Source organism: Ceratotherium simum, chromosome 21 (assembly GCF_057802395.1).
Source record: "Ceratotherium simum simum isolate JZ-2026a chromosome 21, ASM5780239v1, whole genome shotgun sequence".
Taxonomy (NCBI): domain Eukaryota; kingdom Metazoa; phylum Chordata; class Mammalia; order Perissodactyla; family Rhinocerotidae; genus Ceratotherium; species Ceratotherium simum.
In genome coordinates this window covers 40,473,693-40,500,819 of record NC_141920.1, presented here as the reverse complement: position 1 = coordinate 40,500,819, position 27,127 = coordinate 40,473,693, and the positions used below count along the sequence as shown (strand labels likewise).

Sequence of the window (27,127 nt, the reverse complement as noted above, 5' to 3'; positions counted from 1 at the left end):
ACATCTTCCCAGAATTCTAAACTCCTCTTCAACTGCCTACGTCATGGACATTTGTCTCTTGGCAAATTCAGCCCCCAACACATCCAACCCACACACAACACTTATTCTCAAACCAACTCCTCTTTCCAAGTTCTATATTTGTAAACTACTATTTTCTATTCTCTTTACCTTTTCTATTCCCTTTACCATTCTTTCTTCAACTTTTACTAATTATTCTCCCAGGCATCCAGACTCAAAACTTTAAGGTAGCTCTGACTCCTCCCTTTCTTTGATCTTCAGATCTAACCAGCCACCAAACTGCTGATTCTTCCTTTGCAGAGTCCTAACTACCTCTCTCTTCCCTTTAACTCCTACCATTGCCACCTAGGTTTAGTTTATCTCATGCCTGGACCACTGAAAACAGTCTCTCTTCAATTTAACTAACTTTTCCCAGAATCAGTTTTCCAAGCAGCAAAATGAAGATATCTTGCAGGGTTATTTAACACATATATAAAACAGAGCACAGTGATTGGCAAGTAGTACATGCTTAAGATATGATAGTTATTACCCTGCCCACTAGCTTTTTAATCATGTCACTTTCCTCTTCAAAATTCTCTAGTGGCTCTGAATTGCATCAAGAATAAACTCCCAATTCCTTAATCTGTAACCCAAGTCCTCCTAACTCTGGTCCTGGCATACCTCACCTCCCAGCACTATGCTAATTCTCCAACAGGCTTCCTCTTTGTCCTTTCATGCTCCTGAGGCTCCTGTACCACCCCACCTAGCCTGTGACTCTGCCTTCCTGGGATGCCTTCCCACTCCAAATCCAACCTGCCTTCTAAGGCCCCAAACTTCCTCTTGAAGCTTTCCTAGACCACTCCAAGCCACGGTGATCTACTCCCCGCCTCTGAACACAATGCTTTTTACCTCCCCCTCACCTGTCTTATCACCTGATAAAAGTCAACCAACGAACATTTACCTAGCACTAAGTATAAGGCATGGGGAAGATACAAATATAAACAAATAAATTCTTACCCACAAAAAATTTATAGGCAATTAAGGAAGGAAAATAACATATAGAAAATGTCACGATATCAATATTATTTTGTACGGGTTACTAAAGTTTTCATAAATATTTAAAACATCTCCATTATTAGATTTCTTGAATTCCCAGGAAGGGGGGAGTCACTCATTGTACTTCGTAATATGCCAAAGGGCACTAAGTGTACCTGGCCCTCAGAAGATAATAAATACTTCATTTGCTTCCATTTTCTATTGTCAGAACTATAAAACAGAAACACCTGTAACTTTCTGTGTAAAAACTGAAACAAATTCTAATAAGTTTCTAATAAATAAAATAACATAGGCTATTAGAATCAACATTAAGTTTCTTACCTGTTCAAGTGCTCTAGGAAGGTCATTCACCCAGTGCAAACTAAAATATGAAAACACATATTTGTTTTAGCTTAATGTGTTTAATTAATTACTATAATTACCACTAGCATAATGATAAGCTACAAAAAAGGTGTTAATTTTGAAGTCTGAAATTACATATCAAAATTCACTGACTGTTTTCATACAAGTTTTAAAATAAAAAATATTCCTAAGGGAAAACCTTCCTTCTGTCACACTAGAAAATGTGACAGTATAGGGGCAGGCCCAGTGGCATAGCAGTTAAGTTCGTGCGTTCTGCTTCGGCAGGCCGTGGTTCGCCGGTTCGGATCCTGGGTGTGGACCTGCTCAGCGCTCATCACGCCACACTGAGGCGGCATCCCTTATAGAAGAGCTACAACTCTACAACTATGATACACAACTATGTACTGGGGCTTTGGGGAGAAAAAAGGAAAAAAGAGGAAGATTGGCAACAGATGTTAGCACAGGGTCAACCTTCCTCAAAAAAAAAAAAAATGTGACCTTATATCACTTTGCTGATATAATTATCTGTCCAATTATTCTTCATTGAACAACTTAAAAGTCAATTTTTCCAAAGAAGACATACAAATGGCCAACAGGTACATGAAAAGATGTTCAACATCACTAATCATTAGGGAAATGCAAATCAAAACCACAATGCGATATCACCTTATACCTATTAGGATATCTATTATCAAAAAGACAGGAGATAAATGCTGGTGAGGATGTGGAGAAAAGAGATCCCTTATGCACTGCTGATGGGCATATAAACTGTTATAGCCACTATGGAAAACTGTACAGAGATTCCTCAAAAAATTGAAAATTGAACTACCACTTGATCCAGCAATCCCACTTCTGGGTATATATCCAATGGAAATGAAAACACTATCTCAAAGACATATCTGCATCCCCATGTTCACTGCAGCATTATTCACAATAGCCAACACATGGAAACAACCTAGGTGTCTATCAATGGATGAATGGATAAAGAAGATGTGGTATATATCTACAATGGAATATTATTCGGCCATAAAAAAGGAAGGAAATCCTGCCTTTTGTGACAACATGGATCAACCCTGAGGACATTATGCTACATGAAATAAGTCAGACAAAGAAAGACAAATAATTGCATGTTCTCACTTATATGCAAAATCTAAAAAAGCTGAATTCATAGAAAGAGAGAGCAGAATGGTGGTTGCCAGGGGCTGGGAGTGGGGGAAATGGTGAGATGTTGGTCAAAGGATAAAATTCTCGGCTATAAGATAAATAAGATTTGGGGATCTAATGCACAGCAAGATGATTATAATTAACAATACTGTATCATATACTTGAAAGTTTTTAAAAGAGTAGATATTAAATGTTATCACCACACACATATACAAAAAATCGTAATTAGTGAAGGGATGGAGATGTTAACTAACCTTACTGTGGTGATCATTTTGCAATATATACATGAGTATAATCATTACATTGTACACCTTAAACTTACATATGCTATATATCAATAATATCTCAACAAAGCTGAGAAAAAAAATAAAGTAAAAGTCATTCCTATCTGACATCTCAGGTAAACAGTGTTATTCTGAGACTTTATTCAAAGAAAGTAGTAAAAATAGGCACCTGATGACATGTTCAAAGAAGCTCATTAATTAAATCAAACAATTAAGCTAGAGATATACACTAGTATTCTAACTCCTACTTTCCTGGAAAAAAATAAAATCCATCAGCACACCTATAACTTTCCTAACGCAAATAGTATTATTCATCAAAAAATTAACTCAATGAGTTTTTTGACAAATAACATTCCATATTTTTTAAGATCATAAAAAAAAACAAAAACCATGGGGCCAGCCCCATGGCCTAGTGGTTAAGTTCGTCGCACTCCACTTCAGCTGCCTGGGTTCGGTTCCTGGGTGCAGACCTACACCACTCACTGGCAGCCATGCTGTGGCGGCGACCCACGTACAAAATAGAGGAAGACTGGCACAGACATTAGTTCAGGGCGAATCTTACTCAAGCAAAAAGAGGAAGATTGGCAATGGATGTTAGCTCATGGCGAATCTTCCTCAGTAAAAAACAAAAAACAAAAAGCAGAGCTCCATATACTTAAAATTTAATTTAAGGAACTTCTTGCATTGTCTTTTGACCTTATTGACCCTGTCCCAGTGCATGGTGATACACAAGAATATGATGGCAAGAATCATAGTCTCAGTCTCTATAGAGTTCGCTTACACCTTCCTGGTAGAGTTGGCATCCTCTAATGCTGACTTCCAAGACAGCACTGAATACCCATTTCAAACCATATTGTGTTAAGTTCAAATTTATCTTTAATAATGCTTTCTAACAATTATTAGATACTTTAAAATTAAGGAGGTCATATTATAAGCTCTATCATACTTATGGAGGAACTGAAAGCAACAGAATTAGTTACTTGCAAATAGCAAGCAGATGAGCTAAACTTAAAACTCAGGTTTTGACTCCCTGCCCAGAGCTCTTTCCCTTAGACCAAGGCTCTGTAATGTTTTCCATTTCATGAGAGAATCTGAATACTTTTCTTACTTTGTTTAGCACACCTCAAAAAGCAGGGAAGAAATTACAAACTCACTAAAGAAAGCAGCAATGGTGACTAACTCTCCCAGTTTGCCTGGGACTGAGGGGTTTCCTGGGACACAGGCCTTTCAGTGCTAACGCTGATAAAGACTTGAGCAAACCGTTATGACTGGTCACCCTAAAAACAGCTATGGAAAGGGCTGTACTGACATGGAGAGCACGTTAAATCTTTGAAAGAAAATTTATCTGACTATAACAATAAGATAGAAGAAATAAGGTACAACACAGAATATTTATTTTCTCTATTAGATGCTGAGTTCTTTGAGGACAGGATCCCTGTCTGAATTCATTTTTGTACTCCCCTAAAGCACCTAACTCAGTGCCTTGCATATTATAATCTATCCAATATTTATTCCACTTGTAACGCATGTTTGTATGACAAATGTGGAGGGACATGGTAGGAAGCACAAAGGGAAAAAAGTAACTTTGAGGACTACATTTCTCTGTAGAAAAAGAATTAAAGCTGAAAGAAATACTAGCTTTTCCTTATTTGGCAGAATGAGTTTATAAGGGTGCTCTAACATTTGAATATTAGAGCCAGTATACTCTTTCAAACTCCTGCCCCCATCAATATCAATTCCAGGATATTAAGCTACACTGGAGAGGAAAACCCTTCTATCACAGATGAGCTTTAGCAAATTGAGGAAAGTCAGGGGAAAAAAAGTTGAGGTACTATATCATATTATCTCCACTAGGGAGCATATAATCCAAAATTCTCTAGCAGAGAAATCTTAAAGCTTACACACCAAGATAACTGGGCTTGTGACTTATTAAAAAAAAGTTAAGAATTTACTTCATTACCTATTTTCTTTACCTTATAATATCAAAACTTTATAGCATAAATTATCTATTTATAACATATGTTTTAAAGTAGAAATAGATTACCAACCTTAAACTGCTAACCACCAGGTCAAACGTATTTTCTCGGAAGGGAAGGAATTCTTCATCAGCTAAAACACGGACAGCAGGAATTTCTGTTTCTAAGGTATTTTTCTAATGGTTAAAAAATAAAAGTTCAAAAATACATTTATACAGAATCTCAATTACTAATGCAATCATTGTTAAATTTAAGTCAATGTTATATTTACTTGGCAGTTTCTAACCCTTCAAAAAAAGGAGCCACATAGAAGCTCAAAAAATATTTCTGAAATGATACTAAAGACCAGCCGGAAAAATTGGCTAGCTGGTTGGAAAAACATAAACAGGATACCTATCTCACACCAAAACACATCTCAAAAGGCTGAAAGTTTCAGTGGAAATAATTGAAGCCATAAAAGTACTAGATGAAAATATGGGTGAACATTTTTATATTCTTAAATAAAAACACCTAAGTAAACATGACTTAAAAGCGAGAAACTGTAATGGAAAAGATTGATATACTTGACAAAAAACTAATCAAAAACTTCTAAAAAGCAATAAACAACATAAACAACACACTGGGGAAAATATTTATAACACATATGATGAAAGATTAATATCCCTAACAAACAAGCTCTTACAAACCAAAGAGCCAAAGAGAAGGAGAAAAAGGTGCTTTCATGTAATATTGTTGTTCATTCTTTCTAAGGGCAGTCTGGAGATGCATGTCAAAAATTAAAGATGAACATCAATGAATCCACAAATTCCACAACTAGGAATTTATTCGCAGGCAGAAAAATAAATCAAACATACAGAGTTTCTTTATATAAGGATGTTCATCACAGTGTTGGTTATTGAGAAACTAGAAATATAACTGTTCTTCGATAGAAATTCAGCTAAATAAATCATGGAATATTCATATATTAAAATATTATATAGCCCTTTAAAAAGATGGTATGCGTGTGTATACGTATCATTCATTGATATAAAAGAATGATATTCTGTGAAAAACGTGGCACGTTAGCATAATACCATTTGTATAAAATTGTGTGTTGGGGAGATAGCTATACATCTGCAAAGGTGGAGACCAAAATGTCACCAGTAGTTGCCTCTGAGTGGTGGGACTAAGGGTGATATTTTCTTTCTCCTTTGTATTTCCTATATTGTCTAATTCTTCTTTATGTATATTATATTTATAATCAGGGAAAAACACAAACAATAAAGCTATTTCCATTTTGAAGGAAATCAAAATAAAGAAGAACTAAAAATTAAACCAGGAGATCAGAAACCAAAAGTGTTAAAAAAGCTACCTACCAAAGCATTTTCTGCAATGTCTGCTTGGAAAAACTTTCCAACAGTTTCCTGCAATGAAATACAGTTGATCAGACAATACAAAAACCCACTAACAAGTAAAACAAAACGACTGTTGAAACTGCTAAAGGAGAAAGTGATAATTATAAATTAATTTTCAGCTTTGTAAGGGTATTTTTCTGCATAAAATCAGTATGGTATGCAATTACTTTTAATAACACATATTAAGTTACACAGATTTAAATATATGCAACTAATCCTATATGTAATATATTTATATTTAATAAAATAGAGAACACAGGTGTGAATAATCAGCATTCTTAATTTACCTCACAGGGTTAAGGCTTACATGTTAACTTTTCCATGGTATAATATGCTGAGAGCCAGTCCGCACTCTTGTGCCACAAAAGACCTGGAAAGGTTTTCCCACCTTTTAGTTGTTCCTTCAAAGAGTTTACAAAGAATAAAGACAGATTTAATAAACACAGTTACTTACCCGGGGCCTAACTGGTTTCATCTTCCCTGTTTCACCTATTCTCTCTTCCTTCCAAGAGGAAAGAGTGCTGCGCTATTTCTTTCCCAGGTTAACACCTTCCAGCGTGCTCTCTCTTATCCAGGATCCTGCTCCATCACCATCTCTACCTGTGTTCCATCTCTGTCTTCTATGTCTCTTTCCCTCTCACCTTAAAATAGGAATAAGCCCTCCAATTTTGAAAAATCTCCTCACCTGTAACCATCTTCTAGTTGTTTTGTTTGCAGTAGACAACTCTACTTCTCACTAATGTTTTTCTCCCCAATTCTTGGTAATCTATTTCCACTTTCACTGCTTTACTAAAACTATTTATAAAGATTACTAATAAAGTCATCACAAACCACAACAGTCTAACTTCACTTGACCTCTTTGAAGCACAGCACTATTGAGTTGACGGTCGGCTAGAAACTTTTTCAGTATTTTCTTTCAGTACCTTCTCTGTTAGAGAAACCAACGCTTTCCACTTCACTTACACCTCCTTCTTAAAGAACTTCCCTGCTCACAACTCGGAAAGGGTACTGTACCATTTCCTGAGTACCCTACCATTGCCTGGACACTGCTGATTACCTGAGGGCAACTGGTGTGCAGGTAAATGTTTAACTAGAGGCTCTCAAAAAAAAAGGTGCCCTGAGTTGTAGTGTTTGCCAATTTCCATGGTGTAACCACTACAGCAATGGCGGATTTCACGCCACCAATATGATGTTGCTAAATGTAGAGTTGGGGGGCCGGCCCCGTGGCTTGGTGGTTAAGTGAGCGCGCTCCACTGCTGGCGACCCGGGTTCGGATCCCGGGCTCGCACCGACGCGCTGCTTCTCCGGCCATGCTGAGGCCGCGTCCCACGTACAGCAACTAGAAGGATGTGCAGCTATGACACACAACTATCTACTGGGGCTTTGGGGGGAAAAAATAAATAAATAAAATCTTTAAATGTAGAGTTGGGAAGAGATGTGCACAATTGGCTCTCATGAGCCAGCTCCAGCATGCCAGCAGGAGGGGTGAAAAATAGGCCAATCCAGACTATCTATCCCTGTCTCTCACCTGAAAATTTAAATAAGAGATTGAGCGACAGGGGCAGAGGTTCCTGGAGTTGGAAGAGCACGGAGACTCTGGGGTGTAGGCAGTGGTGTGCTGGTAAATGTTAAATAGCTGGTTCTTGGTGGGGGACTGCTTTGAAGCATTTGTCAACTTCCACGGAGTAAATACTCTGCCACGGCTGATTTCAAGTTATCAACACTACATCACTGAACACAGAGTTGGGAAGAGACACTAACAATCAGCTTTCATGGGCTGATATACGGTAGCCTTAGCACACCACTGAGTGTAGGGTACTCATATTGGGGCCACACGCATTGGTGAATACCAGGGATAGTCTGCAGAGAGAAAAAAGAAAAGAAGGCAACCATGCAGGATCTATGTAATCCCAGAGAGCATGTGAACAGGAGGGCCTTCATTCTGATGTTTCAAAGTCCCCATCCCTTGTGAGGCCTGGCTGTACTTCCAGATCCTTGAGTGACATAAGAGCCTCTAAGTAATAAATGTCCTTGTATTTAAACTGGCTTCAGGGGACTTCTGCTTCTTACAATCAAAAGATACTATATTAAAGCATTTTCCATCCTGCTTTCTATTCCCAGCATCTCTGTTGGCTCCTCCTCATTTTTCCACCCCTAAATACAATTGTGGAAGGTTCTTTTCTATATTCTTGCCCCAGACAGCTTACCTATTCCCATAGCTTCAGCTGCCACCTCTCATAGAGGCTTCCCAATAAGAACAATAGCTTCCACTTTGCCAGACCTATCTTGTCTTAATCCTTTTGCCAACCTTTGGAGATAGGTATTACTGCTCGCATTTTACAGAAACTGAGGTCTGGAGAAGTTGGGCAACTGGTCCAAGGGTATAGAGACAGCAAGTGACTGAGCTGAATTTTGAATCCCCATCCATCCAACTTCAGTCAATGCTCTTAACCTCAACATCCCAATTCCATTTCCGTATTTCCAATGACCTGCCAGACATTAACGGTCATATAGTCCACTGTCACCTCAAACTCAACATATCTAAAATATGAATACCCCTTGCTCCTTGCCGCACCACATCCCCTTTTTCCAGTCACTGAAGTAATAACTTCAAAGTTATCATGCATTTATTCATGCAATATTCATTTAATAAATCTTCATTGTGTGTTCTAGGTACTGGGAACTTAGTGGTGAACAAAAATAAGCAAGTCTATGGAGCTTATATTCCAGTAAGAGAAGACAGACACCAAATAAACAAACATACAGCAGGTACAAATGAGTGCTATGGAAACAAATAAAGCAACTAGCCAGTGGAGAGTGGGAGCCCTATTTTATAGAATAGTCCGGGAAGGGATCTTTGATGATGGGTCACTTAAGCAAAAATCTGCGAGGTGAGGCAGTAAGCCACACACAGATCTTGGGGAAGAGCATAGAGAACAAATGCAATGCAAAGCTCCAGCCAGTATGAGAGTCAGCAAGGACCCGGGGCTGCTGAAAAGCAGGGAATGAGGGGAAGGAGATAAGGTCAGAGACATCATGGGGAGCCAGATCACTGAGGGCCTTACGGATTAGGACTCTGGATTATTATTGAATAAGATGAGAAGCCAACAGTTCTGAGCAGAGGACTGATGTGTCAATGAACTGATGTGTTTTAAAAGGATTCCTTTGCTGTGAGAACGAACTGTCGGGGCAAGAATAGAACTAGGGAGGCCAATAAGGAGGCTACTGCAATATGGACCAATATGGTAATAGTGAAAGTAGTAAGAAGTGGTAGAATTATGGATATATTTTGAAATCCAAATAAGATTTGCTGATGGATTTGATCTGGGAGGGGAAGACACAAGAGGAATCAATGAATAAGTTTTTTGGCCTAAGCAACCAGAAGAACGGATTTACTCTGACCACCATATCTGATCAGTCATCAAGTTCTATGGATTCTTCTACGTCTCTTTCATACATCCCTTCCTTTATATGTTGCTGCCTCCACGTGGGCGGCAGGCCTTTATCTCTCATGCCTGCACCACCTTTAACAAAGCCTCCTAATTGGTCTGTATCTTTATCCTCTCTCTTTTTCAACCCTTCTTGCATACTATCTCCAAATTAATCTTCCTTAAACATCACTATGTCACACCCTACAGCATTCAGCAAGCAACTCTGTGCCTTTCCTCCTGCCATCCCCTTATTTCCAATGTCTATGAAACACCAATCCAGTTTCTTTCAAATCTCAGGTCAGATTCTGCACCCTTTCAGAAGCCTTTGACCACATGAACCCCTACTGATTTTTCCTTTCCCTTAACTCCTGTTGCAGTTTAATGACTGTACCATTTCTGTGGCATTTACTGTGATCAATAACAGTGTTTTAGGAGACTCACACACCCCTCTCCCCCTGCCCTGGCCCAAGTGTATGTTTTTTCTAAGAAGATTTTAAATAGAAAGCCCACTTTAATCTGTGTCCATCACAATGTAGTATATATAGGGGCTAAAACAATAAATGGTTTTCATCGTCTGAACTAGAAAATGCAAAATAAAATGGTATAAGCATTAACAAAGGCTACTTATTTTTAATCAAACAGAAAGATTTCTAACTAACTGATGCAATTAATATTTTTCCTAGCTAAAAAATGAGCTTAATCACATTTTTCAAATGAATGTCAATCTGATTTTATTGTGAATCATCAAAAACATTTGAACAAAGTGGGAACTAAGAGCACTGTATCTTATATAGATTTAAAGAAACTATCAGTAGGAATCACTGTATAATATGGATTCAAAGGAAAGAAAAATCACTTTAAGAAAAAAATACTTAAGAAGGGACACAAAACAACCACTGGTTCAACCACTCAAAAAAAACTTAGCAATTCTCATATAATCAAAACCTAAATATGATACAAACTTAATTGATTAAGAAAGTCTTTCCTTAAAATTAGTCAATTTTATTTCTCAAAGTAGGTTAAGTCATCAAATAAATATACCTTATTCAAATGTTGTGCTATGTAACCTCTTCCAGAACCAACATCCAAAGCAAGGGGGAAATCTCTAAAAAATACACACAAAAGTTATGTTTTGTCTTTAATAATACAGTCCATAATATAATTATTAAGAACTATTTTTTTTAAGTAAAAACATTTTAGTGAACACAACTTGCAAAAAGTTATATCATCTGCTTTTTCTGCCTTGTCTTACAAGCTGTATCTACCAGACAGAGCAAGTCTGCCTCGTGTCTATTCATTCACAAGACCTCACAGTCAAGCAGCTTTCCATAAGATTGCTCTATGACATGAATTCAAAGAACAGATTTAGTGGGGGTATTTTAATTTGATAATATATCCAGATAAAGAACAAAAAGAAGCTAATGTAAATTAACATGAAAATATTCATCACATTCAGGAACTTACTAATTATCTCTATTTCTCATATTTATTGAGGCAGCAGATGATTTAGAAATCATCATGTGAAATATCATGAAATATTAATATGTTAAACTAAAAACAAAACAAAACACCAACTAAATAACAGCTAACTTTCCCGAAATCTTACCAGGTTCAAAGCAGTGTGCTAAGTGTTCAGAGTAAAGTAGGTCAACCCAATGTCACTCAACCAATAACTGGCAGTCAGAACTTGAATTTAGTCAGTTTGAATCCTAAACAAGGACTATTGTCCCCTATGCTATGCTGTCTCCTCTAAATATACCATGTCACACTAAATCAGTACACACATCTAATTATAGGCTATAGGTTTAAGAAAAATTTGTAACAAGAAAATTTTAAATTTTATCCACTAATAACATTTTTCCTATTGAAACCGAGTCCCTTTTCAATTTTTTTTTTCTTGAGGAAGACTGGCCCTGAGCTAACATCTGTTGTCAGTCTTCCTTTTTTTTCCTTCTTTTTCCTCCCCAAAGCCCCCAGTACATAGCTGTATATCCCAGTTGTAGGTCCTTCTACTTCTTCTATGTGGGATGCCACCTCAGCATGGCTTGATGAGTGGCGAGTAGGTATGCGCCCAGGATGGGAACCGGCGAACCCAGGCCGACAAAGCGGAACACGCAAACTTAACCGCTGTGCCACCAGGCCCGCCTCCCTATTTCAATTTCTGTTAAAACCTTTGTCAAAAGTATACAACACCAGTACACAGTTGGAGAACTGCCGGTGAGAAACAACCACTTATTTACCTGCCCTCTATCTTGATTGTGAACACAGGCAGTGTGACATGGTGAAGTACACAGGCTTTGGAATCAGAAAAACATGAGTTAGAATTCTGGGGCTACAATTTATTGGCTCTGACCATACATGGTGATTTAATCTTACTGGATCTCAGTTTCCCCAACTATAAAATGGAAAAGTTACTACCTCCCTCAGGGTTGTTGAGAGAATTTTAAGAAATAATGCATGTAAAGTATTTAGCACAGTATAAACACTCAGCAAAAGTTAGTTATGAGTTATTATTATCACTGATTGTAACAGTATTAAGTGAGTCTCAGATATCACAAATATGACATTTAATAATCTGTGGGATTAGTTTTAAAAAATCAACAAAAGATCAGTGTTGACAACATAAACTACTCTTTCTAAGGAAAGAACATTAGTGCAAGAACACTTAGACTGGTATTTTTAATAATTTAATTCTAAAGAGTTAATGTTAGTTTAGGACGTGCTTTTAGCCATAATCACAGGTCTCTCTATAGACCTGTGTTTTGCTTAGTACTATGACATAAAAAGACTATGAAATCCAAACTGATTTGGAAAATTTAATGTTTCATTTATTAAATCGAAAATGGCCTAAAATCCAAGCAAATGAATGACTATAGTATAGAGAATTAGCTATTTTTCAGATCTTTAAAACAATGGAACTAATAAAACAGATGGAATGGGGTGATTATTTGCAACACTGAAGGGTTTTTTTTACCTTATGAAATTAATTCATCCCAAGACTCTTTAAGTGGCAAGGATATATCTAAAATATGACTGAGTTTGTGATTTTACAAAATTCCCTTTTTTATAGACAAATGTAAAAAAGTCATCCTACGTTGGTCTAATTTAATGGATGTTTTTCAGACAAAAGAGCACAAAAAGTGATTTGCTAACAAAATAGAGCAATTCTATAGCAAACTCATTATTTAACTGTGGTTCCTGCCATGTAGCTATAAACTGAATCTGTAAAGCTTTTGTTATGTTTAATATAGAGCAACAAATCCATCAAGGTTTTAATAATACTCGATGAAAGTGTTCTTTTCTCAAATCTGCCTCTATATAATTGTCAGAGAACTCTCATTGCTGTTAACAATATTTAAGATAATATGGCCAAAGTCTCACATAACCTGATTGGGGAAGAAATCTAGGTAGACTCTCTCCCTCATTTAGATGGTAAAAGATTCTGTTAATTTTAGTTAAACTTTTAAAGCTAGGTTTAATAATTCTTAAAAATTCATATGTAGTCAATTCTTTATTTCCATTTTTGGAGCAATCTTTCCATTACTGGCTTTTGGTCAAATCAAGTGGATCAGTCATTCAGGCTCAGAGAGAAACTATGAGTTGTGTTTCCATTCATTCTTTTTTTAGGCAACAATAAAGAAAAGATCACTTGCTCTCCCAGCCATAAAAAAGTAGAGACCTAGAGAGTGATTAAAATCACTAATCCTGGGGCCGGCCTGGTGGCGCAAGCGGTTAAGTGCGCGCACTCCGCTGCGGCGGCCTGGGGTTGACCGGTTCGGATCCCGGGCGCACACCTACACACTGCTTGGCAAGCCATGCTGTGGTGGCGTTCCACATAAAGTGGAGGAAGATGGGCACGGATGTTAGTCCAGGGCCAGTCTTCCTCAGCAGACAAAGAGGATTGGCAGATGTTAGCATAGGGCTGATCTCCTCACCAAAACAAAACAAAAAAATCCCTAATCCTGATAATAAATTCCTCCAGATTCTGCCATTCCAGATTATCAAGCTTTCAGCACCCAATCTCTTGAGTCTGCAGACAAAAGTTAATTTTATTTTATTATGATAATCATCACTTACCTGGCTATGTCATATACACGGTCGGCAATCCGACTTCCAACCTGAAGGAACACAGGAGGCCATGATGGACAGAAGTTAAGAGGAGTAGGTTTACCAGAGAAGTAACACTCTTCCCAGTATTCAACAATCCATAGGTTACTTATGTTTCAACATGTTGATAAGTACTTCCCTTTATCCCCGTTTCAGTTTGACCACAGCAATTTTCTTTACAAATTGTGAATAGAAACATAATAAATTTAAAATATCCCAGGAAACAAATTGAGGCAAATTACTTCAGAAGTCAGTTTAATGAATTCAAGACTAAACATTCTTTATACACACATATTTTTTGGCCTTTACATTCCATGTGCTATAAGATCGCAAGGATGAAAAGCAACAGGAGCATAACAGGCACATTATTGCCCACAGATATTAGGGTGAGGTGTATGAGACTGAAAAATTATTTAGTTAGCTGGGGTTTATTACAGATGAATGTATAAGTTGTCACAATAAAAATTCTATTATTTGATGATTACTAACAAATTTTGTGGAACTCCTAAATGAGTAAACAATTTTTCTGAGCAACATTTGCAAATTAGAAAAAGTCAGCCAAATCTGAAGAAACCGCACTTCCCACCTCCCCTCCCCAATCCCATCCCAATCTAAAAGATATCATAAGGTAGTTGCCTCTTTTTGCTGGGCTAGCTTCATTTGGCAGGAATAAATATGTAGGAGCCAAATATTCCCCACATTCCACTTATTCCCTCATAAACACCCCAGAGTTTCTATTAGGACTTGAAAGTTTAGAACATATGTGTATTTGCTTTTTGGGGGAGGGAGCAAAGGGAAGAGGTACAGCAGAAGTCTTTTCCCAGAGAAGTCCACTTTGTACATCGTTCCTAATATGAATCTTTTTTTAATTATAAAAAGAACTCTCAAATACTTTATCTCATTTATTCCAGTCCTGCACACTGGCAAGGCCTCAGTCAAGTTGTAATCTAGGAGCGTTTCTTGGAGAAGGGTGGCTAGGAACACACATCTTCTAAGTACATGCCATTAGGAACCTTGAGGACAAACACTGTCAATCATCTGATCAGGTCAGGGCTTGCAAAGAGCTCTGCCCAGAAAAGGAGCTCAATGAACGTCTGTTGCATTGGCTTGAAAGAGCTCATTATACTCGACTTCGATATTGCTCCATCCCTGAAGAAACATTTACTTAGGCCTGAGCTCCGTGCTGCATGTCCAAAGAGTAGAAACTCTCAGTTTCTAGTCCACCTGGGCAGAAAGGAAGAGGTCTTTCAAACCAGCACAAATCAGAGATCTTAATTTCTCTTAATTAATCTTCCTAAAATATAAACCAGATCCTATCACTCCACTGTTTAAAACCATTCCACAGCCTCACATTCCTCTAGAGCAGTGCTGGCCAATAGAAAAACAATGAGAGCCATCCGAGTAATTCGAAATTTTCTAATAGCTACTTTAAAAAAGTGAAAAGAAACAGGAGAAATTAATTTTAACATATTTTATTTAACCCAATATATCAAAAATATAATTTCAACATGTAATCAAGATAAAAATTAGTGAAATATTTTACATCCTTTTTTCATACTAAGTCACTGAAATACAGTGTATTTTACATTTACAGCACATCTCAATTAGACTAGCCACACTTCAAGTACTGAAAAGCCATATGTGGCCAGAGATTACCGTACTCAATGGACAACGCAGATAGAAGAAAATTCAAAGTCCTTACTCTCTAAGGCCCTAATAACCTGGGCCCTCCCTGACCTCTCTCCCACTCTTTCCTTCACTAGAGGCCTCAGGGACTCTGCACTTGTCCTTCCCTTTGCCTATAAGGCTTTCCCCCCGAGATCTCAGCTTGGCCAATTCCTCAACACGTCGTCTGCCGGAGCGCCCTTCCCTGATCATCGCAGTCACTACACGACTTCACTTCACTACCTCACTTTCTTTCTTTAGCTGAAATTACATTTCTTGTTCACTGTCTTGCCTCCCGCAAGAATGAAACTTCATGAGGGCAACGGTCTTAACGTTGCTCTGGACATACCCGTAACTCAAGCAATATCTGCCGAGTGAGTGAATGAATGAATAGAACCTTACAATATCCGAGCCCAGCCCTTCAGTGATTACAGTAGAGGCCCAGACAGCCAGGGTGCCTGCTCAAGGTCACACAGCGAGATGGGGTCGGTCGGGGCCCGGCCGGAGCTGCTGGACCCGAAGCCAAGGCGGCGCCGCCCTCCCCCGCTGCCCCGCGGACTCACCTCCTCCTTCAGGTAGTCAAACTTCATTGGCTCGGGCTGCCGGGCCGCCCAGTTCTTCTGTTTCCTCTTCAAAACGCGGTCAAAGATATTTAGGGCTCTGAGCGAGGCACTGCCCGGCGGAGAGACACCAGTGGCGACCTCCCTGAGGCCGAGGTTCTTGGCCGGGACCCCCGCCGCCGGAGGTCGCCGCCACAGGAGGCAGAGCCGGGTCAGCCTCAGCATCTCCACCAGCTACCCGACTCGCCGGCGCGCTTATCGTGCGCATGCGTGGCCGCGGCTCTGGCGCCTACTCTAGAGCTCTTCTCAGAGAGAAAGGGGAAGTAGTTTGGCCTAGTTCGCTTGCCATTACGGCGGAGCGTCACGCGGAGGATTGTGGGTGTGGATCTCACATGAGGCTCTGAGAGGGCTCCCGGGGGGTGACTGGGCTTGCTGTCAGGAAGGACTGTGGAGCGGACAGAACAGACTTCTTGGGATTCGAGAGGGTGCGCCTTTTCTGCTTGCCTTTTCCGCCTTCATTCTTCACACTTCCTTGGTCCTCCTAGTGTTCTGTCGAGGGACCTCAGCCCGATAGCCGCGCCCTGAGGTTTGGGAATTGGGAAAGGAGACCTTCGTTCCGGGGGCTACCCTAGCTGCCCCGCGTTAGGGGTGGCTAGAAGGGGAGGGTGGGCTCCGGAGATCAGCGCGGACGTTGGAGATGGGGTCAGGTCGCCTTCTGTTCTCCGAGTATCTGACGTTTGTCCAGTGCTTTCGTTCTAAACATTTATTTGCGTTACCTCTAATAGTTGGATGAGATGCTTCCTATTTCGTAAGACTGTTCAGAGGGTTAAATGCTTTAATACATCTAAAACTCATAGCGCTGTACCCAGCACGTAGTAAAAGCTCGCCGTTATTAATACTAATATTTTTGAGTGTGTAAGTGGATTATTGAAACCTTTGATTTTCTTGGTGTTTTTTTCAAATTTAAGGAAAAAAAATATAGCTTTATAGGCAAGCCTTTCTTTTGAAACAAAGCACCACTACCCTGTTTGATCAGTTCCTTTTTGCTCTTAATAATCAATGACTTTTGGTTCTTTGCAAAAATCAAATCTAGAGATGCCAAACCATTAGTGACTGTTTTCAAGGAAACAACACTAATTGTACACACACACACACACACATTCTAATATGTTTTGGGGGGAATCAGCCCATTTGGGCCTTAGTCACTGGTAGAATAAGAAATTATAGAAAGAAGTGATATTTGTTAAAAAGAGTGAGACTTTACCTGCTTCTTAAAGGATGGTCGGATTTAGAGAGGGAACTTTGTGACCTAAACCTGAATTGATTTTGGTCTCTTTAGTTAGGAAACTAACCTTGTAGAACTAAAGGCTGTTTAAAGTAGCATAAGGTAAGATTAACAGAGAGAATGGGGTCAGAATGTGAAGAAACAAATGAGACCAACTGAGGCCTGGGAATCTTTTGATTACATCAGCTTTTAACTTGTATACAAATAGAAATATAGAAATTTTAAGTGAGTGCAATTGGGTAGTAAGCGTTTGCCCCCCTCCATAAAGCCCTGGAATTCTGCTTGGTTTCCTCTTAAGTTTATTTCTCCAAATGCTCTGTAATCAAAAGAGGACATTCTGATAGTTTTTGGTTTTCTGCATGTGACTCAGAATAAGTTTGGAAAATGAAATTAGCCTTGTTTCCTTTATTTAATTTACATTTAATTTAGAATATGTTGTGAATTAATATTTTTTCCTGAAGCATCTTATTGTATTACTAACCCTTCATTATTTTAACATTTGTTTTGTTTTTTAGTATTTGGTTTCTTCAAGCATTTGTCCCGTCAGACATTTAAAAATGGCATCCAAACAAGAAATAATGAGTGATCAGCGGTTTAGGCGGGTTACAAAGGACCCAAGATTTTGGGAAATGCCAGAAAAGGATCGAAAAGTCAAAATTGACAAGAGATTTCGAGCAATGTTTCATGACAAAAAGTTCAAGTTGAATTATGCTGTGGATAAAAGAGGACGCCCCATCAACCACAGCACTACAGAGGACTTGAAACGTTTTTATGACCTTTCGGATTCTGATTCAGATCTGTCTGATGAAGATAACAAAGTGTTGAACCAAAAGAAAATGAAGAAGAAAAAACCCCAAATTAAAACCAAAATAGAATCAAAAAATCTAGTTGAAGAGAAAAAGAAAGAAACCAAAAAAATTAATCAAGAGGATTCTGGAAATGAAAATAATTTAGATAACTCTGACAGAATTCAGAAAATGAAAAACTCATGCAAATCTAAGAAGGTAGATTCAAAAATAAGTCCCAAGAAAGATAACGAAGAATTTACACAAAAAAGTACAAAAGGGAAAAAAACCGTTGTTCAACATAGTACAGATTCGTGTCCCAAGGGAAAAGTAAGGACAGTAGACTCGGGCACCTCCAAAATTGTGAAATCTCTCAAGGGCAAGTATGCTGAAACAGGAAGAGAAACGCAGTCAGGTTGGTTGGAAAGAATTAGGGATTCTTTGGTATTTCATTATTTTTATACTGATCTTTTAAAAAAGTGAACATATATAATATTTTCAGAGGATAATAGGAATGGTCAAATGCTTATTTGGAAGTAAAGAGGTATTAAAGAAAAAATACCGTATAATAATTATTAATTTGGTGCTATAATGATCAGAACAGAAACAAATAAAACCTTGAGTCTTGAGGCTAAACAATGATTTTGATTTGTGTGGGCACTAATGAGAGCTATATTCTCTAACCAGATAAAGTGTTATATGTTCTCATATGATAAGAAGATATATATCTGAAGAAGGTAAGTAGAGTTGGGTACTCATTCATTCCTTCATTCATTCAACTACTTTTAGTGACTGATATGTGGCAGATAGAACATAAGTAAGACATGGTCCCCCATGTCAGAGCTACTGCTTGCTTATATGATGCCTCAGCAAATTAGAAAGAGATATGCCCCTCTGGACACACAGAGCTCCCAGAGCTCACAGTTTGGTGAGGGATAGCACCTTTGAGTGAAGCAACAGGTTCTTTTCCCCTGAGCAGACACAGCGCCCCTGCACGATACATGGCTTGGTGAGTGGAGTTTGACCTTCATTTCAACCCTTCTTGCCCCTCTTGCATATCCTCTTTTGCAGGTAAAAGTCTGCTAAACTCTATGCAGTGGCACTGGTCTAAAGCGGCACTGTCCAAGAGAAATATATAATTTTGAATTTTCTGGTAGAGACATTAAAAAGAAACATGAAATTAATTTTATTAATTCATTTTATTTAACCCAATATATCAAAAAATATTTCAATATGTAATCAACATAAAAAATTCAATGGGATATTTTACATTCTACTTTCATACATATCTCAGGTTGGAGGAGCCACATTTCAAGTGGTCAGGTGCCACATGTAGCTGCTGGCTACCATATTGGACAGTGCAGATCAAAAGTGGAAGAAATTAGTCAGAACCATAATACCAAGTAGAATAATAGTAAGTAAGATAAAAGTTGTTTAGCAGAGGGCTATGTGAATTCGGAGGAAGAGGTCACTTGGGATATAGTAATTAGAGAAAAATTCATAGGTGACACTGTTTTGGTTGGGGTTTGGAAAAATTAAATTTGGGGACCTGAGCATTCTATGTGGAAAGAACTTTTTGAGCAAAAATATGGTTAGGAATGTTCAGAAGAGATCAGTATTCCCGTTTGATTAGATAATAAGGTCTCTGAAGGGGTGAGTTGATAATACAGCTAGAAATGATTATTTGGAACTAAGTAAGAAACATCTGATACTAGTTCGGGTTTACTAAGCTTATTAAAATTTTGTGTTACCTGTAGCTGCAGGAAATTTTGAGTGTTGGTGTTGCTGATCATTAATGTTGTAACTGAAAATTGGTGTTGTTCAGATAAGCCAGACAAAGGCTGGCTCTGATTACAGGACCCAGTGAGGGTAGGCATCAGGAAAAGGCAGAGAGAGGTCTTGACAGGGCAAGATCACATTAAGAAGGTAGAAAGTATCAGGCAGTGGACAGAATTCTAGATAGCAGGCACTAGGGGGTCAGGGGTGGGGTCCCATTTCATTTGTAGTGGAACCAGACAGCAAACTAAGGTATAGGGAGAAGGGATAGGAGTCTGGTTACTGAAATTGAAGAATAAGATCAGAATGGGAACAGTGGCAAGGTTGGTTTGATGCTGAGTTTGTGAGGTAAGTTAGTCTAGCATCTTTTAAATTTCACTTGATTTAGGGCACTACATTAATATATCCATGTAATCCTTTGGATTGATTTTACAGAACCTTTTTACATATCCTTTTTCATTTGATTTTCTCAACAACCTCAAGAAATTAGGATGTATTAGTCAGGGATCAAGGTTAAAGTGATTTATGTGGGGATACACAGAGCTGGGCCTGTAGCTCGAGTCTTTGAATCTTTCTGTCCCATCATGTTTCTTGCAGTAATGTACATCGGTTTCATAGTCTAGAAAAGGCATCATCTGTAGGTAGGGATTAAGTGACTCCATATACAACCATCTTTTGTTCACTATTCATTCATCAGTTATCATTCTATCAACTACTGTGTACAAAGGGCTTTTTGACTGCTGTAAAGTAAAGGTAATGTGAGGAGTTACCGTTTGGTATTGTGTCATTTTTAAATGTTGATGCCCGGCACTTGGACTCCTAAGAGGTTATTTTAAGTAATTGGACATGTGTGCAAAAGATGTGCATTGTAGCATTGTTTTTAAAAGTTGAAAAAAGGCAACATAAATCATTAGACGATTGATTAAGTTATGATGTATCCATACATGTCTATGATATATGAAGTTTTAAAAATAGGTTGCAAAATAGCGTAAATGGTATGACTAGCCACTTAAAAAAATTAGTAGATAATTTGCACCAACATGGATGGACCTGGAGGGTATTATGTTAAGTGAAATATGCCAGAAAGAGAAAGACAAACAGCGCATGAGTTCACTCATGTGGAAGGTAAACCAACACACAGACAGATAGAACTGTTTGGTGGTTACCAGGGGCTGTGGGGGTGGGGGGTGGGCACAGGGGGTGGAGGGATGCACTTATATGGTGACTGACAAACAATAATGTACAACAAAAATTTCACAATAAAAAAAAATTAGTAGGTATATCGTAAAAAACAGATTTAGGTAGTTAACGTACCAAAATAACCATCCAGTTATCTCAGAATAAAAAATTACTAGTCATCTTTATTTTCTTCACTAAACCATATTTTCTTAATTTTTTGCAATGAACATTCGTTACTTTTGTAATTAGGGGGAAAATGATAAAGCATTTTTTTTAAGTAGCTGGATAAGTAGTAGGTTTTACAATCACTACTAGAGCCGTACCATCTTGGACATGGAGGTAACCCAAATTATCTAGCATATGGCTTTGTGCATGGTGGGTTCTGAGCAAATATTTACTGAATGAATAAATAGGCTAATATTTACTCAATGATGTCAAAAATATTAAAATACTAGATCTCTTTAAATCTCCCATGTATCAATTTATTATACAACTCAAAGTGTGATATGTGTACCATTGTCATATGTGAAGTGATACTCAAACTTTTTTATATTAGTAGTTATGTATTTATTTCAACATCTTAGGAAAAAATGTAACCACTGCATCACATCTGTGACCTCAGGGCTACTGTTTAGAATAAAGCTAATTTCTTTAATTAAAAAAAAATTCAATTTAATGAAAAACATCAGTCATATGCAAAAATCATGAAAATGGTATGATAATGACTGATGCATGGGAAACATTGCAATACTTGATAAAGCTTACTCTCCAAGGTGTTATTTATGAGCGTGTTGCTTAAAAGTAAAATCTGATGCTTACCTCATAGTAACTTTCTTTCACTGTTGCAATGGTGTTTTTCTGATCCCATACACAGAACTTATGGTAATGCCTTTTTTTTTGGCTTTTTCACATCTACTGGCTAGTTATTTTGTGTTACTCCCCACTCTCTTGTGGTACTAAAATAAAAGCCCATTTCCTTCTTTTCCTTCTAACAAAACTCCTTTTCATTTAGTTTTAGGTCAAATGGCATCTTTGTGAAGCCTCCCTTATTATAAATCTCTCTCTATAGGCAAATTTAGATGTTTCTCTCTCTGTTGCTTTGGAACATAGCTTCATAAGTCAGTAAACAATTTTTTTTGTTTTTGAACCCACCAAGAACATGGAATCATGTTACAAATCATCTCCTTTTCCCTTTCCCTAGCTCAATGCTTTGTACATAGTAGATACTCGATAAATATTTGGTCAGTGAATGACTGTTTCTCCCTTCTTTAACCTTTTTGCAGTGGTTCCACTCATAATGGCAAGAGACAGTTATGAAAACTCAACGGGTGGTAAGATGTTTGACAAAGATGCTCTGGAGGAAGATTCAGAAAGTGCTAGTGAAATAGGAGATGATGAAGAATCTGAAGATGGAATTACAGGCATTGACATAGCTTCAGCTGATGATGATGATGATGACGACGATGATGATGGCAATGAAAACAATGAGGAGGAGGATGAAGATAGTGAGGATGATGATGAAAGTGACAGTGGCCCTGATCTTGCGAGGGGCAAAGGAAATATAGAAACTAGTTCTGAAGATGAAGAAGATATGGCAGATTTACTTCCAGAGGAATCTGGTTTTGTGCATGCTTGGAGAGAATTAGATAAAGATGCTCCTCGGGCTGATGAGGTGGTCTTTTGAATAAATAAGATTATTTGTGAAGAGCATGGTACAAGTAGCTTTTATGGATGGGAGGATTGATGTTATTAAGTGGGAAAAGCTTTATTGGTGAATAGTATTCTTGATGATGATTCTGGTTAAAACTTCTTGATATGGAATATATCTGTATAAATTAGATGTCTGTCTAAACAGATAAGGAATAATTAAATAATTAAGTCACATGAAATTTTTGGAAAATATTTGCTTTACCTAGTAGTTTATATTTCAGTTCCTATGGCACCTATTAGAAGTGCTACAGGGTAACATACTCAACTTCCACGTTCATGTATGGGTGACAGTAGCTTAACAAACTTGGTAATTAAAAAATCAGCTCATCGTCTTGTTCTGTTTTAGGAACTAAGAACCTAGGAGAAAGTGCTTATCTGTAGACAGTTTTACTATTGTGTGACTCATCTGAAGTTCTCTTTTACATGTTGAAACTACTTAGATAAATACTATATTGATTATTTCAGAATTTAGGGGAAAGAAGGCATTACATTTTTGGTATCTTTATTTTGCAGGCATTGGGAATGATATAGATCATGTAATATTTAATTTTTCTCATTTCTTAGATTACACGTCGATTAGCAGTTTGCAACATGGACTGGGATAGATTAAAGGCAAAAGATTTGCTGGCTCTGTTCAATTCATTTAAACCTAAAGGAGGTGTTATATTTTCTGTAAAGGTAAGAGTTGGTTTCATTTTGAAGTTAATCTTTCTAAGCATTTTCAGTTAAATCTCATTTTTTTTAAGTCATAGTTTTCCTTTTAAGGAAAATATTATTCTGGAAGTTGTCCGATACAGTAAGTACAAAACTGATATAACAGGTATGAAATAAAGGAAGAGGTAAAATTATTATTATTAATGTGTTATATGATTGTGTATAATTTAAAAACCCAAGGCAATCAATTGAACAGCTATTATAATATAAGCTCAGTAAAGGATTGGGGTATAGATAAACATTTCTTTTAAAATTGCATTCTTCATTACCAATATTAAACAATTAAGGAAAAAATCCTATTTTTATTAGCAGCAGAAACATATAAAATCCTTGGAAATTACCTTAAGTACATGTAACCTATATGAAGTAAACTATAACACTTAATAGTTTGAAAAACTTAAATACATTTTGAGATACTTTATTTCTAGAGAGCCAGCATAGTGATTAAGAATCTAGGCTTTACAGTATGACAGACCTACATTCAGATCTTGATTCTGATACATGCTGTGTGATCTTGGGCATTTTATTAATCTCTCAAGTGTGTTTTCTCATCTGACAAGTGGATATAACAATAGTATTTCCTAGGGTAGTTGTAAGGATTAAATGAAAAGGAGCTCACACTTAATATTGAGTGCAATGCCTGAAACAGCTCTAAATTATTATTTTTCTGTTTAAGTGTTGAAAGATGTCATTCTGCAGTTTTAGTGTAGTTTCAATCAAAATCTCAGTTCAAGGGAAAGTTAAGAAAAAGGATACCAGTAATCATCTAAACGAATAAACAAATGAGAATGACTAATAAATTTTTGAGAAATCATACCACTTTAAATCATACCAGTTACAATGTCTAAACATTTTATAATGCTGCTAGAGTTAACAGGTTTGGCTAAAAATAGGGAGACAAATTAATGGAATGGAATAGGTAAATAGAAGAGTTTATATGATAATTTAGATCAAGGTAAGCTTCTTGAATACATGGTATTGGGACAAATGGACAAGTCTTTATATGGGGAAATTAGTTCAGATCCTCACCTCATAATAGCCGAAAATTAAACTCCAGGTGAAATAAAGAAAAAAATTAAAAATCAAACCACAGAAACAGAATAAAATAGAATTGTGTTTTTGTTAAATCTCGTGTTTCAGGAAATGTATACGTTAGTAGGAATTTCTAGACTTAAAAAAAAGAAAAAAAACCAAAGAATCAACAGGCATAACTATATTTAGAACTTCTACATCCAAACCTATTATATGCAAGTCAAATTAGTAACGAAAACTCGGATCCGCTAGTTGATAGATTGCATATTTCAAACAACTCAAAAAATCTTGTGTTACTTAACAAATGTGTATTAAGCCCAGTAGTATCAAAACAATGCAGATTAATGGAGTTATATTTTTTGACTCTCAAAAGTAGCCAAGATACAAAAATACCAAATCCTGGTGAGGGTGAATCCTTTTTCTTATACCAAGACTGTATCCAATCTATGTGATAATGTTATCATCAGTTCTTTTTTGTTTAAAGAATTTCTTTAGAAGAAAGCATTGGATAAATGATATGCTTTAGAGATAAGTTGGGTATTACAAAATTGTTTCTCTTGATTACTTATGTTTTATGATTTCTGTAATCATTTTTGTGTACTTCATGTAAACTATTTAATCCAGTCATTTTTCATGTGTGATTACATTGAGTTCCTTGAGCTTCGGATCTTGTTTCACTTTTCTTAATTTTTCCCTTGGATCCCAGAACCGTCTTGTCCCAGATGATGTATAGAGGAAATGTTCTACTTTTGTTCCCAAGCTCCACATCTGTTACTTGCCAGCAAAATGGCTATTTTTAAGGAGATTCCTCAGGATGCTTTAGCTTCCTATAGTAGGTTTGGAAGTGAGTCATCCTTGCTGTTTTCATTGAGTCCACTTGTAACTCTTAGAATTCTGACCTTGACAGGTCTGGATATTGTAAGAAAAGGAAAGTATAAATTATGTTGATCTTATTTTTTTGTGTTTAGATATATCCTTCGGAGTTTGGAAAGGAGAGGATGAAGGAAGAGCAAGTTCAAGGACCAGTAGAGTTATTAAGCATTCCTGAGGATGCCCCTGAAAAGGACTGGTATTAAGTCACTGCAGAAAATAAAACTAAACCTCCTAAGTTCATGTCACTAATTCAGAGTTCTGGTCACTTTAATAGTTAGGACTAAAGTTTATACTGTGTCATTTATGGTTAAAGCAGGTTGTAAAGCAGATTAAAGTCTGTCAGAAGTGGCACACTATTCCAACAACATGTTGTGTGTATATTTCTACATTCGTGAAAATAATTATTGCAGTTTTGAAAAACATTTCATGATTAAACTGATTTACAGTTCTCAGTCTCATTGTTCTGAATTAGTAAGTTTTACTTTTTTTCTGAGATGTTGCTTTCCGTATAAGTGGCATTGAAACTCTATTTGCCTTCAAATTATGTAATTTTTCTTATTTGAGGATTAAATAGAAAAAAGAATGATAAAAAGTTCTTTATCATCATAATGTAGTATAGAAAAAAATCAAAGTGGTTTTTAAGCCACTAGATGGAGCTGTGTGTGCACTTAATAAAAATGATGGTTAAATAGATGGGTGGCAGAAGAGAGCCGATGAAGACTCAAAGAATATGTATGTAAGTGAAATTAAACTTACAACCATTTAGACTTGACAACACATGAATTTGGAATAAACGTTTTACAAGATCAGGAATTTCTTTGTAATTAGAGCTAATGCTTTCCTATCTTATTTCACAATACAGTGATCCTGTGTGGGGGTTTTACTTGAGAAGGCTGTATATGGTAGCAAATCAAATAAAAAATTCTAAGAATTAACATCATAGGCAAGCACATGTAATTCTTACACTCTCCTTTTCTAGATACCAAATTCCAATCAAAATACCTGGTCTGTACCTTGTCAAAATAATAAATTGAGCTTAAGTATTTAATGTTCATAAAGGCAAAGTCATGAAGGAAAGATGGATTAGAATGAAGGCCAGGTTGTAATATATTTTTCTTAAAACAATTACCTTTGTTTTTTAAAGGGAGATAGGTATTTATGTTCCCGTATAAGTAAGCTTAATGGTTTTTTTTCCCTTTCAGGACCTCTAGAGAAAAATTGAGAGATTATCAATTCAAACGACTGAAGTACTATTATGCGGTAGTGGACTGTGATTCTCTTGAAACAGCCAGTAAAATTTATGAGGATTGTGACGGCCTGGAATTTGAAAGTAGTTGTTCGTTCATAGATTTAAGGTAATCCAGCGTGTGACTTACCAATTTAATCTTGTAGCATAACATGATTATAAGAAGTAAAATATTTGAACTGGTAGTGTTTTCTGTTGTTTCACATTGTAAAAGAAGATTCTTTGCTTTTGGGTGAGCTTTGTCCTGTGGAACATCACTCTTAAGAAAGAAAACTGGAATGAGAAAATGCTAAAGTATTGTGTGTGAATCACCCACATTTATTTCCCTTCAAACGTATCGGCTGTGTTTTTAGGATGATGGGTTATATGTAATGATATTTCTTTGCAACTCTCTTTTAGAACTAGGAACCAGGTGAAGTAACTTTAAAAAAAGCATTGAGATGGTGGCAAAGGAATTTGCTGTTAAACTGGTACCTCTAGATCTGTGCTGTCTAGTATGGTAGCCATTAGTCATATCGGGCTATTTAAATTCATTCAGTTAAAAATTTTTT

The 27,127-nt window shown here is 37.1% G+C and overlaps 2 protein-coding genes across 2 annotated transcripts in view; one reads left to right on the top strand and one right to left on the bottom strand.

Moving 5' to 3' along the window:
* Positions 1-16,229, bottom strand: part of NDUFAF5 (NADH:ubiquinone oxidoreductase complex assembly factor 5) — a 40,559-nt gene extending 24,330 nt beyond the window's left edge. Inside the window, exons 1-6 of the mRNA XM_004433743.3 lie at positions 15,980-16,229; positions 13,722-13,762; positions 10,686-10,749; positions 6,175-6,222; positions 4,892-4,995; positions 1,375-1,414 (exon numbers count right to left, since the gene is read on the bottom strand). Of these exons, the coding sequence (XP_004433800.1) occupies positions 1,375-1,414; positions 4,892-4,995; positions 6,175-6,222; positions 10,686-10,749; positions 13,722-13,762; positions 15,980-16,201 (519 nt within the window). The 5' untranslated portion in view covers positions 16,202-16,229. The remainder of the gene's footprint in view (positions 1-1,374; positions 1,415-4,891; positions 4,996-6,174; positions 6,223-10,685; positions 10,750-13,721; positions 13,763-15,979) is intronic.
* Positions 16,230-16,348: 119 nt separating this feature from the next.
* Positions 16,349-27,127, top strand: part of ESF1 (ESF1 nucleolar pre-rRNA processing protein) — a 62,780-nt gene continuing 52,001 nt past the window's right edge. The window contains exons 1-6 of the mRNA XM_087445634.1: positions 16,349-16,461; positions 17,777-18,461; positions 22,285-22,673; positions 23,276-23,389; positions 25,426-25,526; positions 26,533-26,685. Coding sequence (XP_087301760.1) covers positions 17,819-18,461; positions 22,285-22,673; positions 23,276-23,389; positions 25,426-25,526; positions 26,533-26,685 — 1,400 coding nt within the window. The 5' untranslated portion in view covers positions 16,349-16,461; positions 17,777-17,818. The remainder of the gene's footprint in view (positions 16,462-17,776; positions 18,462-22,284; positions 22,674-23,275; positions 23,390-25,425; positions 25,527-26,532; positions 26,686-27,127) is intronic.